This window comes from Cydia amplana, chromosome 9, assembly GCF_948474715.1.
Source record: "Cydia amplana chromosome 9, ilCydAmpl1.1, whole genome shotgun sequence".
Classification (NCBI taxonomy): Eukaryota; Metazoa; Arthropoda; class Insecta; order Lepidoptera; family Tortricidae; genus Cydia; species Cydia amplana.
In genome coordinates this window covers 16,461,329-16,484,943 of record NC_086077.1, presented here as the reverse complement: position 1 = coordinate 16,484,943, position 23,615 = coordinate 16,461,329, and the positions used below count along the sequence as shown (strand labels likewise).

The window sequence follows — 23,615 nt, the reverse complement described above, 5'->3', positions numbered from 1 at the left end:
CGTCCTTATTGAAGCATAAGGACCCTTAATTTATGGAAAGCCACATATAACAACCAATTCGAGGCTACTAGGTGGCAAAATACGACTCAATACGAGTAGGTAGGTCAAATACACGAGAGTAAGGATTTATATTTGGCCAAATATTCTTGTGACAAAGTTATTCTTCCTCGCGTTATCTCGATTTTGCCACGGATCATGAGAACCTATTGTTCGCTTGACAATTAATCTCAAGGATTGGCGTAGGCACTAGTTTTTCCGAAAGCAACTGCCATCTGACCTTCCAACCCAGAGGGTAAACTAGGCCTTATTGGGATCTGTTAGGCTGTTAAAGTTTAAAGTTACCTACTCGTAAGTCTCGTAACACAACATATAAGTTTCACATAACAAAATTACTTACATATATATATATATATATATATATATATATATATATATATATATATATATATTATGTACCTAAACATATTACTTTTCTAAAAAAAGGACTGAATTCTAGTGCTGCGAAGAAACGGTATTTTTGTTCGGCTTTTTTGTTGCTATTTTGGCATATGGATACATGGTAGAAGAAGTAAGTATGGAATCCTCCTCCGTTTTGCGTGGTCCGACGCACCTGGCCGGGTTTTCGCGATTTTCCGTCAATGTCTGTCAATACCTTATTTCTTACGAACACCTAAAATAATAAGTTTAAAATTAATCTCAATGTCTCCAGTTTGCTGTTCATTCAAACTGACAAAATCCAAATTTCTGAGGCAATATACGACCGCTGTCTTATATAAGCCATTAAAATTCATCATGAATAATCACGTTGCGTTGTTATAAATTTAATTAAATAAATAATTATTGTATTTAATTTATAACAACTAATTAGGCATAGCGTCCAATTTAGAATATGACACAGGCACTAGTTCTTACGAATTTTACCTTAATTTATTAATCAAAGGACCTGAGGTAAAAGTGAGAAGAGGTTAATAAGCAGATGCACCAGCTAGTCGCCGACGCTCCGCTTCCCCCGGGATTAGCCCTTAAGCCTGCACCTAACAGACTGGCTCATAGGGGGCTATGAGCTTGCTGTTGCGTCAATTTTCATTTTTAGAAAAAAAAACTAGTCTACTAACTACTAACAACACAATAAATGCTTATTTTGCCGCATTCTTCACTATCTCTCCCTATTTCACTGCCATCTAACCCAGAGGACAAAAATATAGCTTATTGTGGCTACTGGCTACTCCGTCTTCCTCATGACTCATGATATTTTACTTCACCATAAAGTAATTGGTGTAATATCAAATGATATTTTTCACACAAGTTACAAGAAGTTCATTGCTAAGAGCCGGGGTTAGGACCCACGACGATTGGTTTAAAATTTAAACTTTATATATAATTTGTTACCTAGTAATTATACTAAATCTGTTTTCTTTTTGACATTTAGTGGTATATGTATTGCTGTACGGATATGATGGTCGTTCTTGTCTACGTGACAGCGTGATAAAACGGTGTCCGTCACTTTCTTTCTCACGGTGTTAAACAGTGACAGTTATTTTATCACGTGGATAAAGATGGATAAAGCTATCCATAATAGGCTGGCTGTATGTTTATTGTCAAGTTTTTTTTAATTCTGGACAATTGTCATATATTCGTTTTCATGATAGATCTACACCAACGCAACTGCATGTCATGTTCTTGCGGTTTATTTTTATAACGCCAAGATCAAAATTTGACTGTTAACTCCATCTTGCGTCGAGTAGGGGAATCAAAAAACTATAGAAAATAGAAATGCAGTTTACTCTATGCCATAGAATCCCCTTTTAAATGTCATAAATCCAAACATGGCGGCCATACCAATAGACAACCAAGTCTAGCGATGAAATGATTTGTTTACATGAGATTCACTGACAGGTGACACACTTTACCTATTCGACAACCCGATTGTTCAGATTCAAATGAACTTCAACATGCGACGTCAAAAGTGGCATGTCGAATAAGGCCCCTGATATTACCCCTCCTCTCAATGGTAATAAAAAATTTAAACATGTACGTTTGTTGTATTGTTATATTATGTTAGCTTATTACCCCAGTAGAAAACCAGTTTTATCCCCACGGGGGTAATTACCCCCAGGTTAGGAACCACTGGGTTAAACAAATGATCATAAATCTAAACCTAAATTAGCCTGAGGCAGGCGTGGCTCACTCCGCGATTTCGTCGCTTTGCTACAGGTAGCTAAAAGTACATCCGTTCCACACCAATTTTGGGGAAAGCCATAAGCCGCGCGTGGCGCTGTCGCCACCTAGCGGCCATATCTGTGCTGATCGTAACAGACGCGTTTTGTTAGAGAGTGAGTCTTCTGTACCTAGTACTATTATTTATTCTGTGCCTGAGGCATTGTTCCTATTTTTTCCGCAAAAAAACCTATTTTTCGTTTTTTAATACGCCTCCGTATATATGTCTTATTTTATTTATTTGAGAATAATCTTTCCTAAATACAATTCATGTGGTTCAAGTAAGGCGCCGTATGTATACTCGTATGTATATTCGATGCATAAATCTAAGGCACAGATTACTTCCTCATTAGACGATGCATATGCCTAAACGATTCATGCACTCATTGGTATTACCGTGGTTATAACCTATGGGTTTTTGTAAATAAAACATTTTTCAGGATGGTCATATTACGAGTATTATCTTTTATAAAATGTCATTAAAATGAATACAACAATAATTTAAATTATAAATTAAAATAGATGTCATTTATTAAAGAAAAAGTGACGAAGCACTCCAGTGGTGAAGGCCGGATTCGAACTGGCGTCTTTAGCAATCCGGGCTAACGCCTTGAACCCCTTGGCCACCCCGCCACGGTGGAACCCGTCCCAATTTCTCCACTATACGCCATCTTACTAAGACTAGGCGTCATTGACCAACGCTAAGGGCAAGCAATATGCGCTTGCACCACCTATACGAATTCCTTACGGAATTACGATATAGCGAAAGAAGTTGTGTATAGTATAGATGGGGTGTCATTCTGAATCCCTAACAACGTTTGTCCTAAAGTTACTTGCCCTAACTGGTTTGTCCTAATGGGCACATGCCCTAACGATCAATTGTCATAACGATCATTTTCCATAATGTAATGGTTAGCCTAAGACTCATTTGTCCTAACCATTTGTACCATAACTATCAATATCCCTAATGTTTTTTACAATATTCTTCGAAATCCCTAACAATGTTTGGCATAAAATAACATGCTCTAACTGCTTTGACCTAATGGCTATTGCCCTAATGATCAATTGTCATAACAGTTACTTTTCCTATTGATCAATTATCATAACAATTACTTTCCATAATGAATGTTTAGCCTAAAACTCATATGTCCTAAGCATTTCTGCCATAACTATCAATATCCTTAATGTTTTTTACCATATTCCTCGAAATTTCTATCAATGTTTGGCCTAACACATCACGCCCTAACTGGTTTGATCTAATGGGTATTGCTCTAATGATCAATTGTCATAAAAAATATTTTTCATTGCAAATTTTGTTGTTTAAATTTTGACAAGCAACGTCAAACACACTGATGCCTTCATTTAGCATACAAAATCCGAATCGGAGCACCCCACTATCCACGTGGTCTTGTCTGTCCTACCCCTAGAGTGTATGTAAGCCGGAGGCGCGGAGGGGAAGCAGCCCTCGCCCGCCGTAGCAAAGCGCAGAGCATTAGTGCCTGCGCTTTGATACGCAAGGGCGAAGGGGCTGCTTTGCCCGTAGCGCCGGAGCAGATGCGGAGTCCGATAGAAAACTGTTTCCAGAAAAGTGGGTTAGGTTAGGTTAGAACTGCGACCCTCATGACAAAGAACTGTTGCCAGAAAAGTGGGTTAGGTTAGGACGTATGACCTTTAGGCCTAAAAACAATTAGGCTAGATAAGAATTATGCTCAATAACATTAGGATAAATACTCAATATGGGAGGTGCCATTACGGAAAAACATATTAGCACAAATAAAAATCGGCGATTCGATAATAGGGAAATCAAAATTAAGGCATATAAGTGTTAGGTCAAGCAACGATAGGCTAAGTAAAATTAGGTAACATGATGGTTAGGATATATAATTTTTAGGCCTAACAATAATTAGGCAAAAAAAGAATTATGCTACATAACATTAGGATAAATACTCAATATGGAAAGTGCCATTAGGACAAAAACATATTAGGATTAAAAAAAAATCCGCCATTCGATAATAGGGAAACCAAAATTAGGGTATACGAGTGTTAGGACAACTGATCATTATGACAAACAATATTAGGGAATGCAAAGATAGGAGAAAATACTTTAGGGATTCAGATATAGATCCGTATAGATGGCAGCACTAGTCTATGTTAAAATAAAGTCCTGCACGAGCGAGTGTTAGTATAATGCATAATGCTCAATCCATAGGAGTGAATCTACGATGTAACAGAAGACGTTACCGAATGCAGGTGCATTTGTGTTAATATGTCAGTGAGAATAATGCAGTCTGTAGTCTTGAGCGCGGTCTATGTAATTAGAGAATACTGTTATGTTTACGATACTGCATTGTTTAAATTAATTTATTATTAGATCTTTTTAAATAAAACCTTCGTGTCTATGTTTTTGTGAACCCCACTGTAAAAGTAGAGTTGAACCATAGAGATAGCACACGCACTGTGGTGCCTGGCTATTGGGTTATAACCGCGAAAATCGAAGTTCGCAAATTGCGGGAATTTTTCTCTGTCACTCTAATTACGCATCATTCGCGTGAAAGAGAAAGATCCCCGCAATTTGTGTATTTCGGTTTTCGCGGTAGCCCCTCTGGTAGGGGAGTTTACAGTCGCGTTACAAGACAGCTCGTTACTCGAACAAATAGTTCCCCAACTTATAATGAGCGGTCACTCATATTAATAGCGTTGGTGGGTTTTTGCACTAATTAGACTGTTTGCACGGTTTTGCCTAAGCTGGAGATTTAATCAATGTTGGTCATGGCTTATTAGTTTTAACCGAGTTTTTTTTATAGGTACACTAAACAAATTTCGAACAATATGATGGGTAACATACAATTGCAGATTATGGCTTAGTTCTAGCTCGAGATCCAAAACAAGTATACACATCATGTTTTACAACTAAGCGGAAATGGGTTAATCAGCTTTTTCTTGTCACACGTTGCAATGTTTACGGTCTCCTGAGTCACTCTTAAAATTCTAGGTTTTTAGTATTGAAATGAACCAAACTTGCATTTTATGGTAGTTATGTTATAAGACCTTTCCATAATGGGACATCTACTGAGCATGTTAGTAGAACATGGTACAGCAGTTCTTCTAACAATGTATGCTACAGCTCGCTGATGGGACAGAATAACAACAAGAAATAGTTGATTGACCCAAATATTATAAACTGAAGTGCGATATGAAACAGTAGAAAATTAAATAAAATGGGACCAAAAAATATAAAAAAAAGATCATACTAAATTGTCGCCAAACATTTTACTTCAAAAATGTGACAGATGCGTAGGAAGTTACGAGTTCAGAAATAAAGTGATTATACTTCTACTATACTCCATATTATCTTTTTGTTATTGGACACAATAATATTAAAACTGTGTATTGTTTTTCTAGGAGTTTTCCTTACAGGATGTGTATACGGCGGGCTTGCAAAATAAACTTGTATGTATTTTACGTTAATTTCACGTGGGGCCGTGGCAATTTGCCGCTCCGCTGTTCCCGGTATAGACGGAGAGTGGCCTCTGATAAATGTATGTACGAGTATATAATTTTGAGAGAAACAAATGCCATCTAGGTATAATTGTTAATAATTGTTTTTACTTGTAAACCGTATTATGTTATGTACACCACAGGGACAGGCTATGCCTAGTGTGGGGCCAGCATAATTGTAGTACTTAACTGTTATTATTTTATTTCTGAAATTAAACATTTGTATTTGATGTCATCTTGTACCAAGCCCCAAGTACGATTTCCAACGAACGGGCGGAGTCGCAGCCGCAAGCCAGTCGGCTCTTCGCGAACGCGGACGGCTCCGGACAGACTCCATCGCTTCTGCCATAGGTACATAATGTATAAAGCACATTGAAAATGCGCTCCGGCGCGGCCCGACCCCAGCCGAGCTGGTCGGTATTGTACATTAGATTAGTTTATTTATTTTGCAGTCCTGTTTCATAGATGACCGGGCTTTACTATTTACTCTTAAAATATGTATTAGGTATTAGGTATGACATATATTAATGAACCACTTAATTTGAATCATAATCAACATTTAATACAGTAATCAGAATCCTATTTGCACGAATGTTCAAATAGCGAATAATTACCAAATCGCAGAAGCTAAATAAATACAAAATCCTAAACCTCGATATTTACTCTGTATTCTAACATTTATAAAAGCCTAAAGTCGTATAAACGCGGTTGTGAATGCATTTATACGACCATTTGGTTTTGAACGGGCAGTATGAAAAGCTTGCTATTATTTTGGGAATCAAAAAGATTATGCAAATAATGGTCGGTTTCGTTGAAATTAATTTCGGAGCCAAATAATAATAAATTACTCTCCGCGGAACAGAGATGTAAATCTCCGGATTAATGTATCTCCGCAAATAATGTTACGGCCATACGATGTGTCTACTTTACGATTTAATTAAGGATTGTAAAAAACGTATATAAAAATACTTTTGTGGCCAATTTCACACGGATCTACCCAGTACTAATAAGATAGGATAGCCGTCGCCCTTGTCATTATTGCAGTTTTGAATTTGGAACCTTCTTGTATTCCATTTTAATTCAAAATTCGATTTTAATTATATTCTTTATAAAGGCCCCATGCAGAGACTCAGGAGGACTAATTTTGAAGCTTGAATACTATTGCGACGCTTTTAGTTTTTAGTAAGTTAGAGGACTTTTAGTGAGTTCATTCAAAATATTTTTAGAAAATAATTCCTAACTAAGGTAGGTACCTACCTACTATTAACAATACATACCGTAAACTCTAGGTAAAAATTGGTTAAACAAATTTTATAACTCAGTTACTGAAACTGGGTCGAGCGAAACAAAGTTGTGTCCAAAAAAGCGACCAAACAACGTGTGTGGCAAAACTTTGTCGAAACTGTTTTAAAACGACACTGCATTGTATAAATAAATGTATAGGCGAGTGAGTCGGTCACTTTCTTAGGTCACGTTCTGTGGACGTTACTTTTGAGGTAGATCAGATCACATTCTGAGGATGTAATTTTCTTAAGATGTCACTTTTTGACGATGTCATTTTCGATCAAAATTTTAATAAAGTGACTATTAGAGATGACTCACGTTAGACCGGGCCGTGACCGGGCCGGAGCTTCCGGAGGTTCGTTCTCTATGGGAAGCATCACGTGATCACCTGTCATCTGTCATAGAAAAGTAAGCGCCGGAAGCTCCGGCCCGGACACGGCCCGGTCGACCCGGTCTAACGTGAGTCATCCTTTACAATGTTCTTTCCGTGAACCCTTCATAGGTACCTACCTAATTTCTTCGTAGGTACTTATCAAAAAATGTCTCAGCGGGCTCAGCACGGTTCCATTTTTATCGACTATCACTAAGCCCGTCACTTTCGCACTTACATACTTGCTAGAACGTGACAGGCATGGTGATAAATGATAAAAATACGACCGTGCTACTAGGGCTGATGTGATGGATCACACATGGTATGGATACCACAAAAATAACCCGCTCACTACAGCTTTCCATATTTAAGTGCTATCCGCACTTTATTATGTAAAGTGGGAACCCTACGGTCGCTAAATTATATCCGCCTCCGAAACACGAGCATGAATTTAAACGAAAGCCTTAAATTTTCTATTATCTGTATTCAGTAGGTACCTGCATCGGGTACAAATGCAGTATCAAATTCTGCAGTTATGGTAGGGTTGGCTGGTATTGGTTGTTATAGTTCGTTTTTTTAGCATTAGAAAAAGACTACGCGATCTTGACGACCTTTTAATTGAAAAACGCTTTTTAAAAATCAGTAACTGTTACTTATGAAAGTTATGAAATCAAAAGAATGTAAATAATCGTATATGATTCATAATTGTTACTGTTATTTAAAAGTGTTTTTCTATTAAAAGGCACGTCAAGATTGTTTACCATTTCTAATGCCAAAAAAAAAACGAACTAATGTGAAACGAAACCGTGATAAAGGTTATCCATGATTAGGATCCGTCTAACTGAGCTAACATTACACCAAGTTTAATAGAATAAAGTGAGAGAGTGTCATTAAAACGTCACATTTTCATAGAAATTTTAAATTAATGATGCCATTGCCACACTTTTCCAAAACAAATGCTATGCCTCTGCATCACATCTGCATGCTGAATGCGTTATTATATTGTACTCACAAGGCATTGACTGTCTTCAAAACATTTCTAATGTGATCTATGTGATTTAAAAAAATATAACCACCGAGGGTTCCGTACTTTTTAGTATTTTTTGTTATAAGTAGCGGCAACAGAAATAGGTACATCATCTGTGAAAATTTCAACTGTCTAGCTATCACGGATCATGAGATACATCCTGGTGACAGACAGACATTTGGGTACGAAACCTTAATAACGGTTTTCATAAAAAGAAACCGTTTTTCGAAAAAAGGGTAAAAGCGCAGTCCTAATTCAGGGACGCGGTGCACGGAATATACGGGAATGCGATATTTTAGTTAACGGTGCTGTACCTATTAACTTTGTAATAGGGTATTTGACTGTATTAAAAATAAATAATTTTACACTATGCATGAAACAAAGCACCAGAAGATTAATAGAGAAACGTAGACAGCAGTTATTTTTAGACACAATTTCTATTTTAAAACCCGCTGTAAGTTATTACTTGTTGTTATTACTCCGTTATAATCGAGTGGAAATAACGAAATCCTTAAGAAAGTTATCTACTTGAAACTAAAGAAGTCATAGGAGAAGATAGGTATTTTACAACATCGCAATAAAACATACCTATATAAACAAATATTGATATGTATGAGCCTTCCCGGATGAGGGGGCTAACGCAAATTTGTAGACTTTAATATTACATTTTTATAGCCTAGCCTAGCCTAAAGGATAACAGCGGACTGCATTATGATTCGCAAAACCGGTTGGCGAACGATGTAAACAACTTTTTCTGGCCGCCGCCGTGACAACACAAGCACCTACTGCGGATGCTATCTTATCCAAACAGTCGTTATGTCATTCGACCGCCCCTAGCAATGTAATAATTTACTTAAAAAAGTTCACAGATACGGAACTACATAAAATCATTTCGCAGGATATTGCCTGTAAAAATACATGCGATATATATAACATCTCTACTAAACTTCTCCAAGTGGCCCTACCTAAGATATTATCTCAGCTTGTAGCAATTTTCAATTATCTACTTAAGTTTGGATTATATCCGTCTATCCTCAAAAATGTCAAAGTTGTACCCATTTACAAGGGGGAAAGGACCTAAAGATATACTTACTAGTTACAGACCTATAAGCATCATTCCCGCGATTGCCAAGGTTTTTGAAAACGGTTTATCAAAGCGCATATGTACGTTCTTAGAAAACTTCTCCATATTAAGTGATAAGCAATATGCGTACAGGAAGTGCAGATCGTGCATAACAGTTGTACGTGAAATTGTCCATAAAATCATGGCGGCCAAAGAGGGTGCCAGTCAAGTTGCCATATTATTGTGTGATATGACACGTGCCTTCGATCTCTGCAACCACGAGGTGCTGGCGCAAAAAATCGAGCACTCTGGTATACGGGGTCCAGCTCTTAAATTAATGTTAGACTTCTTATCTAAAGCAACTCTTAGTTTAAGTTTAATATTTTTTATATTATAGTAATTTTAATTTTATATGGACTTATTGTCTGAAATAAAGTGATTTTATTTATTTTATTTATTTATTTATCTAATCGCAAACAAGCCGTAGTTCTGAGCAATGGCCAGGTTAAGTCCAATTTTGGTGGCGTCGACATCGGCGTGCCCCAAGGATCCTCCCTCGCGAATCTGTGTTTCCTTATTCAGGTTAATGATCTTCCCAAAGCCGTCGACGGCGACATGTACATTTTTCCAGATGATGCATGCAACATCATCACAGCTAACACAGTGCAGCAGCTGGAAGACTCCCTAAGGTCCGACATCAATAACCTGCTCAGCTGGTTTCGCATCAATGGTTTATTATTAAATCTAGCAAAAACTCAAATTCTCCACATTAATCTCGGTGGACGACCTCCTGCTCCGCTGACACTGCACTACCGCAAGTACAAAACTCCAAATTTCTCGGCATCACACTGGACTCCAGTCTAAAATGGGATGCACACATTGATAACGTATGTGGTAAACTATCAGGCGCATGTTTCGCTTTGAGTAGGTTGGCTCGCGTACTACCTCCGAAAGAGCTCCGGTCAAGTTACTATGCACTTTTTCACTCGGTCATGTGTAATGGTTTACAATTATGGGCAATGGCAGCTGAATGGCAACGTGCCTTTATCCTACAAAAGCGAGCTGTACGGATTATCTCGTTTGTTCCACCTCGTACCCCATGATTTATTCAAGATGAACAATATTCTTACACTGCCTTCTCAGTTCATTTATGATGTAGCAAAACATGTTAATGAAAATCTAGACACTTTCCCGTGCAAAAAGACCACTCGCACAAGACAGGGATCGAAAAATCAACTCCGCACTGAACCTATTAGATTGACCAAGCCATCTAAAATTATGTCACATGTAGGACCTAAAGTATACAACAAGCTCCCAGCGGTGATAAAGAATGCGGGTAGTACACAAATATTTTTAAAAAAATTAAGAAAATGGCTATTGGACTACTCTTTTTACGATGTTAAAGATTTTTTTGACCTACCGAATAATTTGTAAATGTAATTTATTAATAATAATGTAATTTATCTAATTTCATTGAATAACTGACATTGTAATTGTACCTCTCTTGATATCTTAATTAAGCTGATTACTTAATTAATTTGAATATTATATAACAACGGAACCTAATACCTAAATAAATTGACATGTAATATTTAAAATATTATAAATAAATGACTATGACTATGACTATGACTATACAATTTAATCAAGAGCAAATTCCATGAAAAAAATAAATGACACAGAAAGTAAACTTTAATGGCAAGAGCAGACTCCAACCAAAAACCAGAAAAAGGTAAAGTTGGCTTGCTAGAAAAAATGATTGTGTAGGCTTAGTCCTGCTCACGTCTCCTGAATCACCCTGTATTATGTCTTATTTTGATTTATTTATTTTGCATAATTATTTTGCAAGAAGCGCTGGCTGGACGTTGTGATAACGGACATGGAAGAGAACACTCTCACACCTGAGGATGCCGAAGACCAGGCGAAGTGGAGATGACTGAGCAGGAAATCGGACCCTGGCGCTAAAAACGCTGGGAAAACACTAGGTTGAAGAAGAATATTTTGTATGATTATCTTTATACTTTGAAGTTACATTGTCAATTACATGATAAAATGCCTAAAATATATAGTTTTTATTAAAATAAATTAACCCTTGAAGTGGCAGGAACTCAGCTTCCTTCAGGACAGAAAATATCAACATAAAAGGTAGTATTTAAAGCTTGTTTAAACCGCCACATTGTTATATTCCAATATTGCGTTTATATATTTAAATATTCTTTTGTAACCGCACTTCGTTTGGTATTCAAATTGTATTTTGTTATTAAAATTATAACAGCTTTTGCTTTGTTTTGCAAGAAATTAGTGTATTTTTGCATATCTTTAAAAGCCCATGTCTAATCCGTTTACATCCAGGGAAGTTTTAATTAATTCCGACGTGACCTTAAAAAGGAATTTATGAAACCAACAAAAAGGTTTACTTTGCTTGGCTTACGCTTTGTTTCTTTATGAATTTTGTAATTAATGTAATTATACAAATAGGTATTGGTAAAGGATGTCATATTTTCTGAGGTTAATAATAATCTTATTATTATACCTTCAAACGAGCAATTCTTGTATATTGAATAATTTTACGGTTTAGACTCACTTGTTTTTAGTCACTCGCGCGACATGTTTCGGAGAACCTAATAGGTCTCCTTTCTCAAGCACTAACAGTGCGAGCAGCGTTCACGACGGCCGTGTATCGCGTACTGCGTGTATGTCAATGTTAAATATGTCTCACAACAGTTTAAATTCGATTAATTCTTGGATATTTATTTATTTATATATAATATAAATTTCGGGAATTTCGGAAACGGCTCTAACGCTTTACTACTCGTATATGGGGGTCTTCGGGGGCGAAAAATCGATCTAGCTAGGTCTTATCTCTGGGAAAACGCGCATTTTCGAGTTTTTATGTTTTCCGAGCAAAGCTCGGTCTCGGCCCAGAAATTAATCTTCTTAATGAATACTAGGCAAGACAAAAACAGCAGCTTTATTATAAACTAGCTTCTGCCCGCGACTTTGTTTGCGTGTAATGATGATGATGATGATTAATAAAAACTACCGTATGTCCTTTCTCGGGTCCCAAACTATATGCATACCAAGTTTTGTCAGCCTAGACCGGGCCGTGGCCGGGCCGGAGCTCCGGAGCTTCGTTTTCTATGGAAAGCACCACGTGATCACCGATCAGCCGGCATAGAAAATGACATGTCGGATGCCTCGGCCCGGGCACGGCCCGGTCTAGCGTGAGTCATCCTTTAACGACTTGTTTCTTCTTTTTCTTTCAATATCTAAATACCTAATATATTAATAAATAGGTACGTAAGAATAAGTTTACTTTAACGTCCAGGGGCCCGTTTCTCAAAAGCTTGTAACTTGTAATACAAGTGGAAGTCCCTTTCTAAGAAAAGCTGTCAAAAAGTGACATCCGCTTGTATTACAAGTTACAAGCTCTTGAGAAACGGGCCCCAGTACTATAATATAAACGTGTTAATAACGACAGCACAGGACCGCTTGAACTCGCCTTATTTTGAACGCAGCGAGACAAGTGCTCTAAGGCCTCTTCATACGAGCGTGCCACGACATTTTAATGAAGCTGTGTGGATGCCCCTTAAGTGTGTGGCTTATGATGGCTTATGGTGTGTGGAATAATGTAGGCTGTTTTTGCGGGGGTTTTATGTTTTATTATATTTATAAATAACAGCTTTAGATTTGATTGAAAAACATTTGAATCGAACCTTAAGCGAGGCATTGGCGGCGTGTATGCCGATGACATAAATAAATAAATAAATATTAGGGGACATCTTACACAAACAACTTAGCCCCAAACTAAGCAAAGCTTGTACTATGGGATAGGCGACGATATACATACTTATATAGATGAATACATACTTATATCCCTACATAGGAAACACCCATGACTCAGGAACAAATATTTCTGTTCATCACACAAATAAATGCCCTTACCGGGATTCGAACCCAGGACCATCGGCTTCTCAGGCACTACCCACTAGGCCAGACCGGTCGTCTAACATACATACCTATTTATCACATGCTGTATTAAGTTGCCTCCAATTAAGCTTTCAGATATATTATATTGTTTGGACATATACAGGGTGTTTCCTGTAACAGGAGCAATAAATTAAACTGTAGGCTGTACTCCTCAAACTGACCAACATTTGTTCAGCAACTTTTAAAAATTACTTATGTTTTAATTTTATTACACTTTAAAGTTTATACTTAGACGCAATGTATTGCAAATTTTGTTATGTTTAAAGCGTGACAAGCAACGTCAAACACACTGATGTCAGCGTACATTGAAGGCAATATGCACATCCTGGAATTGACAAAAAGAGCCAACTCACTAGTATACCTAATACGGAAGACCTTTAAGACAATTGATAAGGCACTATTTCTAAAACTATATAAGACGTACATAAGGCCTCTACTTGAATATGCTTACCAAATTTGGAGTCAATACTTTCAGAAGGATATAGCTTTACTTGAAAAGGTGCAACGCAGAGCAACTAAGATGGTATATGGATTACGTAATAAGCCATATGACCAAAGGCTTGCCAATCTTGGTTTGACAACCCTGGAGCGAAGAAGACAGCGTGGTGACCTCATTGAAACATTCAAGATCATACATGATTATTATGACTTACCTGAACTAAAGGACCTGTTTGTTATAAGCAATAATCATCGTTTAAGAGGCCACAGCTCAAAGATTATTCGAGTTCCCAGTACAAGCAATCCTAGGAAGCACTTTCTATCGAACCGCGTCGTACGTGAGTGGAATAAGTTACCAGAAACAGTGATATGTGCTCCTTCAGTGAACAGTTTTAAAAACAGACTTGACAAACACTTAAAACAACAAAAAAATGAACATTAATCGTTAAAAAAAACAAGTGCAGTGATATACACGCATCAGCTTTCAGCTGCTAGTGTATTAAACAATATATATATACTAATATTTATTTTGTATGAAAAAGAGGAAGTAGGATTAAAAGGATTCATATTTTTTTAAAGTTGTTTAACAGAAGTTTTATAGGAGATAGAGGAGTATAATGTTTTAATTATTTTCTCGTGTTACAGGCAACACCCTGTATACATCCAGCCTTTGTCGTGGTATTGACATAACATTACAATGTATGAGCAACCACTCAAGACGTTACATATTGGTTGTACTAGTTATGTGTAACGCACGCAGACCATAACATTGAACTAGATGCCACTAGCAACCTCTATGGGGTTGGTCGTTTGAAATATTTAGCAAATGGCGCCAGCATAGCTTGCCCATTCCCTAGAATTGTGTCCATTTTTTTCATGCTTGCATGCCAGCCCTTTAAGCCAAATCTCATAGAAAAAAAGGCAAGCTATGATGGCGCCATCTTTGCAAACCTTTGACAGTTGCCAACCCCATTGAATGAAAATCAATCGTGTCAATATTCATATATTCGAGTGGTGTTCGATGCCTGATATCTGTTTAAAAAATCTATGGTATAAGGCAACTTACAAACATTCTTATAAACATTCGCTTTAACACTAGAAAACTTTAACAAAACAGGTAACCTATCTATAATTAAAATTAAGGCACGGTACCGCCGAAAACGAACGCATTTCAGCCAAACTTCAAGTCAAGGGCACGCTAAATTTTCACGCCTAGTACCTACTACCTACATGAAGAATCTGGATAGATAAAGACGAAATAGTTATACTAAATAGGTATATTTGAAGGTTAAATTAATCTTTTACGAATATTATTTAAAATGTCTACATAGGATACATATCACAGAAATCAATCAGTATAAAATTATATATCATTGAGTCGCTTGTGGGGTACCTACTAATAGTTTATTACTGAAATAACATCAAATAAGATAATTTGCTGTGTCTAGTTCAACGTATAGTCTGTGTTATAGCAAATAATCGGCGCTTCCAAAGTGCCTGCGGGAAGCAAGTATTCAAGCTATGCTCAAATTATGGCAATATTTGTATTAGCGGGGATTAGCGACGCGCTGTTGTTGTGGCTAGAATTAATAAAGAGTGATGAAATTATGTTTGCACCACATCAACTGGTAAAGGCTCTATTGATTGTTCAAAAACTGATAGCAAAGTTGCATTTTATTCACATGTGAGGCAAAGTAATCAAATGCTAATTTTGAGTTGTTTTCTTATGTTTGCAGTACGGCTACCATCAGTTTGGCACTGACATTAAACTCCATCAAGAACGTAATTTACTTTCTATACATCTCGCTCGCACTCGCATATTAGTGCGAACGAGATGTATAGAAAGTAAATTACGTTCTCGATAGCGTATGTGTCAGTTTTGACACTGTCAGTGACTCATGGTACGGGCTCTGGTAGAATTGACTTTTAAAAGATGATTTTCAATGATAGATATTAATTTATTTGGATTTAATTTAGTTTGTTTGATATCTTACACTTAATATTTTCTTCGGGTTGGTGTGGTGAAAAATTTTGTGTTTCACTCGGGGGCAAATTTTATTTAACCCTCGTGCTTTGAAAACCTCGCAATGCTCAAGATTCCATTATTCGAACTCACTAATGGTTCAATTTTGGAATCTCTCGCTTGCTCGGGTATCAATACTATCAATATTAGCACGAGCGGTTAAACAACAGCTTTGCTCCCTTGTAAAACAAATAACTATTAAGTACAGCATCATTGTGTACGTTTAAAATCAAACTAATTTAATAGACTACGAATGCACAATTTTATTAAACAAACTAATTTGTGACCCACCATAGAACGTTTTCAACCATAATCATTTACGCTCGGCTTGGCGTCTGTAACTTTTACATCAAGCGCTAAAAGTACTTTAACAATTTTTATATCATGTACAAAAATTCTGTACAAAGTATACCTTCTTTCATTGTTTATCTCATATGGTTGTTACTAGTATATTACATTGTCTAACTTGAAAACTGCAAGAGAAAACCCGCCAATATCGAAAACTAAGCTGCAAACGATTCCACACTCCGTATCTTCCACCATAATAGTCATTGTAGTCGTTAAAATAAAACGTTAGAGCACCATAAAACAAACTAGCAACTTCAACGAGCTACTTACCCAACAACTTAACTACTTGAGCTGCGGTTTCATTCACTAACTCGCATCTACTCGTCTTACAATCCATTCCTAATATAATTAGATCTTTAGCTTCGTAAAACCTATGTGCAATCTGAGTTCTTACGTACACTGGTCTGGTCTGAATGAGTCTTAGTGGCCATAAGTATTGATAGTGTGATCGTCATGAGAAAGAATACTCACCAGTGTTATTTAAGTTTTGCACAATGTTTCTCTTACGTTGGTATAGTTTGTAGCTTTCTAGTAGACCCCGAAGGCTTATCCTATTGTCTATTGTTCAGTAAAACCGCACGTGCTACTTACCTGCAAAAAAGGGTCCTAATTATTCTATTTGACACCTGAGCGCGGGCTAGTCCAACGCTCAAAAAACCAGTGTAGGTGCGCTCTCCGATAACGCGCCTTTGTTACGCATCTCGATGACACATTTTAGACTGGTTCTGTAGCGTTCGACTCGCCGGCACTCAGTAACCGAAGTACCGATTTTTTATGCAGGTGGTTGTGGCACGTGGCACGAGCGGTTTTTCTTAACAATAGACAATAGGATTAGCCTTCGGGGTCTATTAGAAAGCTACAAACTATAATGTTACTATTCTATTCTTTTACAAAATTACTTTTTACGTTTTTTTACTTGAGAAGAAAGTAAAACTAAACATTTCTTGAATGAAGTGTTATTTTAGTCTCTTTTGTCTTTCATTAAGGTTATATTTAAAATAAACATTGTAAAACGAGTGGAACATAAGTAAAATAATTCTTTCTTACGACCTTAGCGGCTGGATCAATATGACCCATGAAACAAAATCTCTTTAAACTAAGAAAATAAGAAACTTTAACCATTACAGTAGCAGTTAAACTCCAAAGTAATGTTAACAAAACGTAAAACAGGACACTGGCTAATAAAGAATAATGGTTGGTGTAAAAATGTTCACTGTTTTGCCTCTTTTAAGAAATGTCGTAACTAAATGTCATTAAGAATTCGCTGAAATGCCTTTTGGACTGCAAACCGCTCCAGCACGGCAATGTTGTTAAGGTATAAAGAGTAATTAACGCAGTTAACTTGAATTATAGAGGAACTTTTTAGGGTTCCGTACCCTAAGGGTAAAAATGGGACCCTATTTACTAAGACTCTACTGTCCGGCTGTTTGTCACCAGCTCTAGTAGCACGGTCGCATTTTTATCGTTTATCACCATGCCTGTCACGTTCTAACAAGTATGTAAGTGATAGTTAGACAGTTGAAATTTTCACAGATGATGTATTTATTTCTATTGCCGCTATAACAACAAATACTAAAAACAGAATCAAATCAATATTTAAGTGGGGTTCCAATCCAAACCGTGTGGTACGGAACTCTTAGTGCGCGAGTCCGGCTCGCACTTGGCCAGTTTTTAAGAACGGTTTGATGAGAAATGGCATAGAATTCGTTTCTTTTCATACTCGTTAGAGGGCTGCAGTCAGCGTTTCACCGTCGTCATTAAAAGTCGACTGAGGCTGATTTTTAGCGAGATGAAAAATCTTGATGCCTGAGCTGATCTGACATAAACGTCAGTAGGTATGTATGCCTGAAGAAAGATTTTTTTTTAAACTTTAAGGGATAATTTGCTTTGCTAAAGTTTTCAGTTTATTGGGCCTATAACAATACATTTTATATGAGTTGGGAGTTCATTATTGCATATTGAAAGTATGAACTTTTTACAATCTCATTAAAACGAATAGTTACCTATGAATTTTTCCATAAAACTCATGCTAGTATTTTCTATCGCTTTATGAATATTGTTTAAAAACATGAAAAAATCCAGGACATTTCAGGTTTGAAAATATGCCCGGTTTTATTTCATAAGTGGGATAATTTCGAAACCCATGTAATACGTACTTAATACCGAAAGAAAAAATGTCATAAACTTATACCTACTTATAACGCCTCTTAGCAATTCACACAATAGGTATATGCTCGATTCGCTCGTTCTTCAAAGACTTAGAAAAAGAGAATTTTTCTAAAGAAATATTAAAAATTCCAAAGCTCGCGTTTATGATAAAGTGGTTCTATCTATAGTGGTTCTATACGTAGTGCGATGTCGCGTTACTCTGTCGCACTAAGTGCTCAGTGCATTCCCTGGCGATGCATATTTCTCTGTTTTTAGAAAAATATGGCGTCTTCTGTGAACAAAAGAGTGTTTTAGTGCTGCGTTTAGGAAACACTGTTGAGTGCTTTAAAGCATTTTTGAGTAATTGGAAAATAATGTTAAGAAGTCACTTTAAGCGACATGTTTCAAGAAAAGTGTGACTAATTTATTTCGACGTAATAGTTATTTGTTTCACTCGTTGTTTAACCGCTCGTGCTAATATTGATACCCGAGCAAGCGAAAAATTCCAAAATTGAAAGCGAAAAATGGAATCTTAAGCGTTGCGAGGGTTTCAAAGCACGAGGGTTAAACAAAATTTGACCCCGAGTGAAACACAAAATTTTCACCACACCAACCCGAAGTAAATATTAAATGTAAAATCAAACAAAATCAAATCCAAATGAATGTTATTAAATATTTTTCATCCAAAATCATCATTTAAAAGTCAATTCTACCAGCAAACATAAGAAAAAAACTCAAAATTTGCATTTGATTACTTTGCCTCACATTTGAATAAAATGCAACTTTGCTATCAGTTTTTGAAGTGCAAAGTAAGCCTTTCCGAGCTGGTGTAGTGAAATTAATTATATATGGAGGAGACAATAAGAGTCACATAAAAAAATAAGATAAGTACCTAAGTACTTCAGTTGTTACTGTTTACTTGTCACTATTTCAATAAAACACCATAGTATAGTTATTTTCTATCAAAAGAGAAGTTATATTAAAAACCAGAATATTTATAAAATATTGAATAGAAAATATCTACATGTAAAATACCTGGTGCTTAGTATGTGTGATGATGCGATCTACGTGTGTGTAAAAACGCTATCCCGGAAATCTTTTAAATGTAACTTTTTATTTTATGTTTACTTATAATAATATTAAAGAAAATGTATTGCTAAAGCTATAACTGCCAAATATTCTCTTACCTTTGAAATTTCGAGATGTTCAAACACCGAAGTTCTATTCCATTTCATTGGAAACCCCATCTGACTGTACGTCACGTAGCTTGAAACGTTCCTCGTTCCTTTAGTACAGTTCGCTACATAAAACTTAATAATATAATAACAATTCAGCGAAGTGAGACGGTTGGGGGAATATAATATCGGCTTGGGAATTTTTATTTCAGTTTGAGAAATTACAGAAATGTTTTGAGTGTGCCTTAGAGTTTGTGAGAACTACAATTTATGTTTTATACTTTATTTGCAGTTTGTAGTTTTAGTTTTAATCTTTTCTGTTTTTTAGTTTTATGTAAGTAGTTTTGTTTTTCAAAAGTGTTTTTCAATGGATTTATAATATAATACACGATATATAATACTTTATTCGCTTTTTAGGAGTAGAATTTTTATTTTCTTTTTATACATTTTCATACTTTTCATAGAACGCTTTAAATATTTAGGATAAAGAAACAAAATAAATACCAATTTCGAAAAAAATGTTGTGTAGCTTATCAATCACCGACCTGCGGCATGCATAGCATGGTACCATTTTTATCGCCTGTCACTAATATGCCTGTCACTTTCGCACTTATACTTGTTAGAACGTGACAGGCATAGTGACAGGCGATAAAAATGCGACCGTGCTATCGTCGCAGCGGCTCTAGAAGTCTAGATATAATGATAGATTTGTGACGCAAAAGGAAATGCCTCCAATTTTTCCGATAAGATACTATTTACATTAGTATGTATTATCAATTTTACTATCAGCTACTGATTTGCTTAGTTGCGAGTTTCTCAAAATTATTTGCACCCGCTCTTACTCTTATATAAATGATAACTCACGCTAGAACGGTTCGGGTCCGAGCCGAGGCGTCCGAGTCTCCAGTTTTCTATAGAAAGCATCACGCGTGATCACCGATTTCATAAAGTAATTAATTTCATATAACCTCTAGCCGCCCAAAAACCTATAAAAAGGTCTCCTGTTCCATTATAACTTGAATCTTTATTTTTACAAATCAAAATTGTATTTTTCTTGGCAAGTTTTGACGTCTGGGCAGCTAGTTACTTATTTTATTTGAAATAAACAGTTTTTAGTCAGCAATAACTAGCAACAGCAGCAGCAGCAGCATTTACACCGACCATTTATTGTATAACGTACACGTTCCCACTTAAGCCAAGTATTTCCCGGTTTATCTCCAGGAAGAATAAAGGATGCATCACGTAGGTTTGTTTGTTTTTAATTAAAAAACGCCCGAGGGGCCGATGTAAACAGTTTTAATGCTTCCAGCTTCAAGGAAACCGTTTTATGTTGCTGTTTTATAAAATAATATAGAAATACTCTGAAGGTACGTACCTAATCAACAATTCAAAATTATATTCTATACAGAATCTAAGCAAAGCAAGGTCATGCGTGTAACCCTATAATTGCTCTTGAACTTGTCAAAGTTGCCTTACTTCTTGTCACAATAATATGTTAATACCCTGCATCCCATACAAATAAAGCTCAATATAGCCTGGCAACACGTTTGCCTCAGGGAATCCCCACTGAGCGTGATTAATCTAGTTTTACCAACACTGTGGCTGAATACAAATCATGTATTTACTCGAAAATCACGGCTACAATAGGCTGAGAAACGGTATATTGAAACAATACTACATAATTGTTATTAATGTCGAACTTGTACATATTTAGTTTCACAGTTAGGCTACACTCCTATTTACCTATGGTTATCACACTTCTTGATTCAGTCTAATTTATAGGTAATATTTGAAACTAGGACTGTTTACAGGGGAAAAATGGTGAGTCCTTTTTTCTAAACACCATAGTACACACTAATAAAATCTACAAATTATAGTCCAGAACTACAACTATAGTCCACAATAAGTAATTACGAGTAAGTTACAATACCAATCATCTTTTTGGTTTCATCTGAGTTTTTTCTTCCATTTATACAAATATTTTGCCTTAGATCTACGAGATATTTTGTATTGTTTAGCATCTAATACAGATATTTTTTCCTTGCTCTATTACTTATCTAAGTTTATAAATCCAAATCATAACCTTCCGTAGAGAAATAATAAACGCCAGTCGCATTACCAGGGTTCCAGAAACCAGCTAGAGTGACATCACCAGGTTGACATTCACCTTTCTTAAACTCTTTATACGAATCGCACTTCCACGCCAAGAACCAGTCAGGATGCTTAACTGTGGCCGTCCATACTGTTACACAAGTTTTATGACTGCATTTGGCTGCTTTTGAAGAATCGAAGATACCTGGTATCAAAGGTGTTCCACAATCCGGTTGGGACTCGCCTTTTTTGTTCACAAAGAAGTCTATATCAGCCAAAACGCTTGAAGTACCTAATCCACCAGCATTACAATGGTATACCTCGACGTACTCGGCTACTCCGGATCTTACTTGGTCTTCAATTACGCTGTTGGAAAAGCAAGGGCCAGCGGGATCTAGAGCAGTTATTCTCCATAATTTTTCTCCAGTCATATCAATGAAGGTCTGTCCTGTATAACCAAGCATTTGTCCACCTAAGCTATGTCCTATACAGTGCATGCTTTGGGCTGATATGCCTCCTCTTCTTAAATTGGCTAGCATTTCGCCTAACGCCTTTCCTATATAATATACATACTGGACTGCTCTTTCGTAGCCTTTTAAGTATCCTGGCTTCTCATTGGTGTAAGGAGAATGATCAAGAATGATTAGGTAGCTGTTTGGGAAGTCTCTGAAGGTGTCTCTGACGCGTTGTTCAGTGTTTTTGTTGATGTTGGACTTATAGCCGGCCACGAAGACGATGAAGCGTCTCATGATGTCGAGGCCTGAATAGTTGCGGATACCGTCGGCTGCCTCAGCAATGGGGAAAGTTTTAACGTCGTTTCTGCTGAAGTCGTAGAAATAGACGTTGACTAAGCTGACGTCTAGATTGGTGTCTTTATCGTGGTCGCCTGGGGACAGATGCGGACAAATTAATTTGTGGTGATCAATTAAACAGTAGATATTTTCAATATGGATTTTGTTGATAATGAATAAGACTAACACGGATTTTTTGGAAATGGATTGCTAAGGAGAGACACAAAGAGAAGATATAAAAAATATATTACTAAAAGGAAGAAGCCTGTATTCAGGATAGATAAATAGAATAAATAAAATTAGATATAGGTAATTTGAAATATGAAAATGACACAGACATGGTTGATGAAAAGTACATTAAATATCCTATCTCGTAGTCATTCTATACTCTTGTTCAAATTAGTTACATACTAAACTGAAAGGCCTTAATACCATGACAAGTAAGACAAACAAACATGTTAATTAACAAACACCACGTGTGCATTCACAGCCTTCATATCCACCTGAGCCCGTACCATGAGTCACTGACAGTGTCAAAACTGACATATACGCTATCGAAAAGGTAATTTACTTTCTATACATCTCGCTTGCACTAATATGCGAGTTTGAGCGAGATGCATAGAAAGTAAATTACGTTCTTGATAGCGTTTATGTCAGTGGCGTCAGTGCCAAACTGGTGGTAGCCACATTGTGCATGATAGAAACAAAATACTAATAGGTATGTACTTACATTTGATATATTTCGAGTACAGCGCTTGATGAAATGGCCCATACTTTTCCAAATCGCCTCTGCCTAACGCACTTGTATCACTAATATAGTTTACGAGTAAAAACAAGACACACAAGACGAATGTGTTCATGATTTTACAACGTTATCTGTCGGTGATCTTCTTGCAACTGAAGTACAATGAGATCAACAACAGGGGACTGAGAACTAAGATATGTATTATACGGACGCACCTCTTAAAGATAACGTTTGCTAGGGGAAGTACGTATAGTCGCAATCAGATATATTGGAGCGGCCAAGGTGTTCACAAAATCTGAACACGCACTCTAACGCCTTGACAATAGAGGCGTGTTCAGATATATGTGAGCACCTTGGCCGCTCCGATATATCTGATGGCGACTGTACATGACAAAATTCGATAAATT

At 36.6% G+C, this 23,615-nt stretch overlaps 1 protein-coding gene across 1 annotated transcript; it reads right to left on the bottom strand.

The window, feature by feature from the left end:
* Positions 1 to 21,628: 21,628 nt before the first annotated feature.
* LOC134650744 (phospholipase A1 VesT1.02-like) lies at positions 21,629 to 23,366 on the bottom strand. The gene is made up of 2 exons (XM_063505675.1): positions 23,194 to 23,366; positions 21,629 to 22,558 (listed from the first exon to the last, which is right to left on the bottom strand). Exons 1-2 carry the CDS (start codon positions 23,321 to 23,323, stop codon positions 21,645 to 21,647), a joined length of 1,044 nt encoding a protein of 347 aa, XP_063361745.1. The 5' UTR covers positions 23,324 to 23,366; the 3' UTR covers positions 21,629 to 21,644.
* Positions 23,367 to 23,615: the final 249 nt, after the last annotated feature.